We start from the raw sequence: 5,384 nt of genomic DNA, 5'->3' as shown, positions 1-5,384 counted from the left end.
TCTCTTAACCTTAATGATATAATAATAATAATAATAATAATAATACTTATAATATAAGATTTATCAATCGGAAACAAAATCAAACATAAATTATACCTTTTTTTTTGAGAGAATAAATTATACTTTTTAATAATCTATAATATTGACCTTTTTTGGGTCGAATCCACTTATTTAACTTGATATATGCAGTCGAGTAAAAAAGGAAACAACATGAAGATTGTATATATTATAATTTGAACACAATTTATTTTACAAGATCTGCTGCAGGAAATGTACTTACTTACGTGTTTCGATTAACTCTTACACAGAAACAATACTAATAATATTTTTTCATGAAATAGATCGGATAGGAGACCCGTCTCACAATTTTGACACTAAAATTTTTATGTACTTTCATATGAATGTGGAACTTTCCTTTTCCGATCAATCTTCGTGCAGATCTTCATCTTCAGAATCTGCACGAGAAACAAGGGTCATGGTTACCTTAATCATTGAGGGTCCACGATGCAAGAAGTTATCATCTTTTTGACACCCAAACAAGAATAACCATTTCTGTTGCTAACTGGAAATTTCTTTATGCTAGACAAGAGTCTAGATTAAATTTATGGAACATCTGTAAATTATTCTCTTACCAGATCGAACATCATCGCTAACTTTGCCCCTCGCAAGGACTTGCTTGACAAGCATCCGTAACATCAACACCCACCAGTAGATATGAAGAACGAGCAACGAGAAAAGAAGAAAATTGAAGATATAGTAGTAGATAGATCCTTTCCATTTGAGTTTCTCCTTGTCCCATATCTGAGTCACTTCGTAACTGCGTTGCAAGAGTAGAACGAACAAGAATGACGAATATAACAGGAACAAGTGGCTTAGCAGTCTCACATGTACTTATTTTGATGGGAAACGAAGCTTTATCCAACTAAATATCTACTTCAAAATGATTCATAAAAGTATACGGCTTATTACAGAGTATGAGAATGAACCTCGTACTCCAGAGGATCCAGAACGGATAGTAAATGAGACGGAGTAGGACCCACGATATGACAAAAAGCACAAATGAGAAGCTCGCCAATGTTTCTGCACCACTGTATTTAGACATCTTCCCTACTTCAAGAAACACATCGCTAGCATCGTGAAGAGCTAAAACAATTGAACCAACACGCACAAACCTGAACCAAGAAACAAAAATTTCTTAGCGGTACTAGATTCCACATCTTCACAATGTACCGTTCTTGTGTTTGAATAATGCAGAATCAAATTGTAAATTTGGTGATATACTAATTTTTTCTGTTTGAAGCTACAAGTTCAGTTCCTCTCATCCAGCAGAAACATTTTCAACTTATGCTTGCACTTTATAATCAAACGCTTGAAAAGACTATGACCAAACAATGATTGTTCGAGGTGGAAAAAAGCAACAATTACTCTGTTGTCCTGCGTGGCTAACTCTATGACATAATGGTTGAAACACGGTGTTGGGTGGGCCTATCATTTTAAAAGCCTTACGTTGCATAATTATCATCTTATAATTTTTTGTACAGTAACAAGTGTTTAGGCCTACGCGAGATCTATTTGATTTCCTACTTTTAGTATTCAGGCCTACACGAGATCTATTTGATTTCCTACTTTTAAGGTGCTCTTTCATCCCTTGTTTTCCAAGTCGAGATCAGTTTTCAAAAGTAACAACACAAGCCGAAAACTTGAACAAACCTTGATGTGTAAGAAAATATAATGAGAATTAAAGTTGCAACATGGTGACCCATAGAAACTCCAAAATCAGACCGCCTTGTTTCCCAAAATATCAGAGCAAAGATGGAGTATATGTAGAATCCACCAGTATACATATAGAGACCCTTCAGTTTCAACCTGTGTACCAGAAACAATCAATAAACGAACTACAAAACAGAGATTCCACAATATTTTTGATAAAATAGAAAGGAAATCATACTTGCACTTTTGGTCAGGCCAGGATTGATTGCCAGGCCCAACCCAAAAATATTTGGTATTTTTGAACCAAGGCTCGTCATATGTCACGGCTAGGGCAAAAATCTCAGCAGAAAGGAAGTAAATACATTTCCATGATGACTCCTTGAATTTGCGTATTTTCTTCTTTTGCTCTTGTGATTCATTTTCAATGGCTTGCATTCCTTTTCCAAATATTAGACGCCTTCCGATCTTCTGCAGCATATTAATACAAGCGAAGTTGTGCAAACTGTCAAATAAAGTAGGGAAATTTTGAAGGCCAAATATTAGTTTGCAGAAAAAGAAACAAATCAAGGGTGTAATTAAAAACTACTGTATAAAAAAAAATTCATACTGGAGACAGAACTTGTGGTTCTCGGCATCACCGGTGAAGTGAAGCAGAATTAGCAGAAGAAATCAATTACTCTAGTTTTTTAGATGCAAAGCTCAAAATTATCTGCATTAATTTTAACGAAAATTTCCTGAAAGAGAATTCTGCTTGTGGAATAACCAAATCATTTTTAACCAAGTGATTACATTTAAAATAAGTTCATCCAACATCTATGTCAAGTGCAAAATAACTACAAGGTGATATATATGCCATGAGTCCTTACAAAGACTAAAAGAGAGAGTTCGTTTTTCCATGCAACAAGGCTAGCATATTTTAACAAGAAAAGAAAAAGTGCATACCGAAAATAACAAAATGATAATTAGACATAGCCACAGTTGTAAGCAGGCTCAATGTTTCAATTACCAGTTTGGCCTGTACCAGGCCTAGATCCATTGGAGATCAAGAGGACGTATCATGAGAAAATCTCAAAATCCCCAAGATGTTTTAAAACTTTAATGCCTTTTATCTCGATTCAACAAAAGCATCATTTAGTTAATAAACATGCTAAAGCATGACACTGGAACACGCATGAAAGGCAAAATAAAGGGCCTTGGTTACATTTATCCCTGCCCAAACAGACTATATGGAAAGCTTTAAGAGGAATTTCAACTACTAAAATGGAATCTTAAAAAATCAAAAACATAAAATATATTTTAAACAATTATCGACCCACCTCCAATATGCTAGAACTTTTGGAACGAAGTAGCTTCTAACATGATATTACAGCCAAGATGTCAACACATTCAAAACTCCTACAGTTATGCTCCGTTAAGTTGGTGCCAGATGCTTATTCATTATCATTTGTTGTCCAATACACAACCAACATGCATATTTACGCCTTGACTATTTATACGGGGGCTTGTGTTGCTGGTCTTTGGCTTACAAATGAGGGGGCATACATAAAACAATTGTCGTATAGCTTCCCATGAACATGAACTTGAGATTTGGGGCAAATTGGTTTCTAGCAAATGACACCATGGTCTAACGTTCCCAATGCCGCCAAACTTTGTTTTTATTAACTCATCTTATCATATCCAAAAACAAAAAAAAAAATCACTATATGTCCACACAACTTCGTGCAAGAAGCCTCCGAAAATGTACCACAGTTTAATGATTGGGCTTGTCTGATTTTCCTATAATTTTATCCTGAATACAGTCGAAAGCCATAAAACATTGTTGTGATCTAAAGTCCAACTGGGGAGACACCATCTTCAACATGTAGACATTCAATTTACACTATCAAGAGTCATCTTCTACGATCTTTCATTCAAGCTTTCAGTTTCCTATAGTGACGACTAAATAAAGATTATAACATCCGATTTGAAATCGATCAACACCACCAACAAATAGAGCCATTCTAACCTCCTGGAAACTTCAAAACTTTCAATAGCTGAATTACTCCAGCATAACAATAACAAGAACCAATACAAACCCATCAGGAATAAGCATAAAAGTCAAAGTCCATACAAATAATACAAAACATCGCGAAGAAACACAATCGGATATAGATTATGACTAAGAAAGCAAATTTAAAAACAAAAACAAAACAAAAATTCCAATTTATAAAAAGGGCAAGAATTTTTCAGGGAAAAACATACCTCGAAAACAAATCTGTCAAGGAGAAACCGAACAGTAGGAAAGAAGATTGCGAAGAAAGGTAGCACAACGAAATCTTCATATTGCGGGTAGAATTCTTGCTTCCAGTCCACAGATTTCGTCACCTCAAGAAAGCCCATGTCGACTAATACAAAGAACAAAAACAACTCCACTTGTCTATGTAGTGATCACTGATTAAATCTGAGACTAAAAATTTGCTGGGATCATCTGAAACTCGCTGTTTTTAGTCAAGCTCAAAAAAAGATGGGATCTTTAAGTCAAAATATTTGTGCTACGGAGTTCTTCCCATTGACTGATAACAAAATATTCACCAACTTTTAAAGAAACCCCTTCCAAAAATTCTTCCCAAGCAAGGCCAATTGCGTTTCCATCAACATTAATTTTTTTATAAATTAATAATATTAAAACCATAAAGTTTTATTAATTTAGAAAAGTATTAATTAATTAATTTAAAAGAGTATATTTTAATCTACCAAACATAAATTTGATTATAATATTCATAATGTTGATTGATCAAATCAAATTCACAATTTAATTTGACTATAAATCATTTGAAACCGATCAAGCTCTATAATGACAACTACTATTCATAATTTTTTGGCAAAAACTTGTGAGATGGTCTCACGGGTCGTATTGAGACGAATCTCTTATTTGGATCATCCATAAAAAATTATTACTTTTATACTAGAAATATTACTTTTTATTGTGGATATCAGTAGGGTTGACAGGTCTCACAGATAAAGATTCGTGAGACCGTCTCACAAAAGACATACTCAAATTTTTTTGTTCCAATTCGATAATACAACCCCAAATCTTTAGAATGAAGACAAAAACTTGTGTGAGACGGTCTAACGAGTTGTATTTTGTGAGACGGATCTCTTATTTGGGTCATGCATGAAAAAGTATTACTTTTTATACTAAGTACTTTTTATTGTGAATATCCGTGGGGTTGACCCGTCTCACAGATAAAAATTAGTGAGACCGTCTCACAAGAGACCTGTTCATTCTAAGAGACTTACTCTAGAATGAGTAGGTCTCTTGTGAGACAGTCTCACGAATATTTATCCGTAAGACGAGTCAACCCTACCGATATTCACAATAAAAAGTAGTACTCTTAGCATGAATCACCTAAATAAAATATCTGTATCACAAAATATGACCCGTGAGACCATCTCACACAAGTTTTTACCATTTTTGAATTGAGATTTTAGAATTTTATGGTAAAGAAAATTACAATTAAAATCTTTTTTTAATAACAATTCAAACCTATTTTAATTACTCGTAGGTAACATATCTCATCCATTTTGGGAAAAATTAAAATGCATTTTCGGGTCGGTTTCTACTAGACAATATGTTGGCCCAAACTAGAAATAACAGCCTACTAAACAATATGGGAGGCATTTTGATCTAACTA

At 34.1% G+C, this 5,384-nt stretch overlaps 1 protein-coding gene across 2 annotated transcripts; it reads right to left on the bottom strand.

Moving 5' to 3' along the window:
* Window positions 1-201: 201 nt before the first annotated feature.
* LOC142543540 (ASC1-like protein) lies at window positions 202-4,279 on the bottom strand. Of its 2 annotated transcripts, none has more exons than XM_075650864.1 (6): window positions 3,952-4,279; window positions 1,949-2,212; window positions 1,711-1,866; window positions 987-1,172; window positions 633-817; window positions 202-455 (listed from the first exon to the last, which is right to left on the bottom strand). In XM_075650864.1, the coding sequence occupies exons 1-6, from the start codon at window positions 4,029-4,031 to the stop codon at window positions 424-426; spliced, it is 903 nt and encodes a 300-aa protein (XP_075506979.1). In that variant the 5' UTR covers window positions 4,032-4,279; the 3' UTR covers window positions 202-423. The 2 variants fall into 2 exon arrangements, with proteins under 2 accessions (XP_075506979.1, XP_075506978.1); XM_075650863.1 differs by having other exon boundaries at window positions 1,949-2,178; window positions 3,952-4,277.
* Window positions 4,280-5,384: the final 1,105 nt, after the last annotated feature.

This window comes from Primulina tabacum, chromosome 4 (genome assembly GCF_025594145.1).
Source record: "Primulina tabacum isolate GXHZ01 chromosome 4, ASM2559414v2, whole genome shotgun sequence".
Lineage (NCBI taxonomy): Eukaryota > Viridiplantae > Streptophyta > Magnoliopsida > Lamiales > Gesneriaceae > Primulina > Primulina tabacum.
This window is presented reverse-complemented; position numbering and strand designations above follow the sequence as displayed.

Bases quoted from the DNA above. Each gene is read 5' to 3' on its own strand.
- LOC142543540 (XM_075650863.1), bottom strand. From the start codon at position 4,089: ATGGGCTTTCTTGAGGTGACGAAATCTGTGGACTGGAAGCAAGAATTC. The intron at 2,179-3,951 runs GTATGTTTTTCC...AATATGCTGCAG, and splicing joins TTGACAGATTTGTTTTCGAG to AAGATCGGAAGGCGTCTAAT. The intron at 456-632 runs GTAAGAGAATAA...TTTCTCGTGCAG, and splicing joins TAGCGATGATGTTCGATCTG to ATTCTGAAGATGAAGATCTG.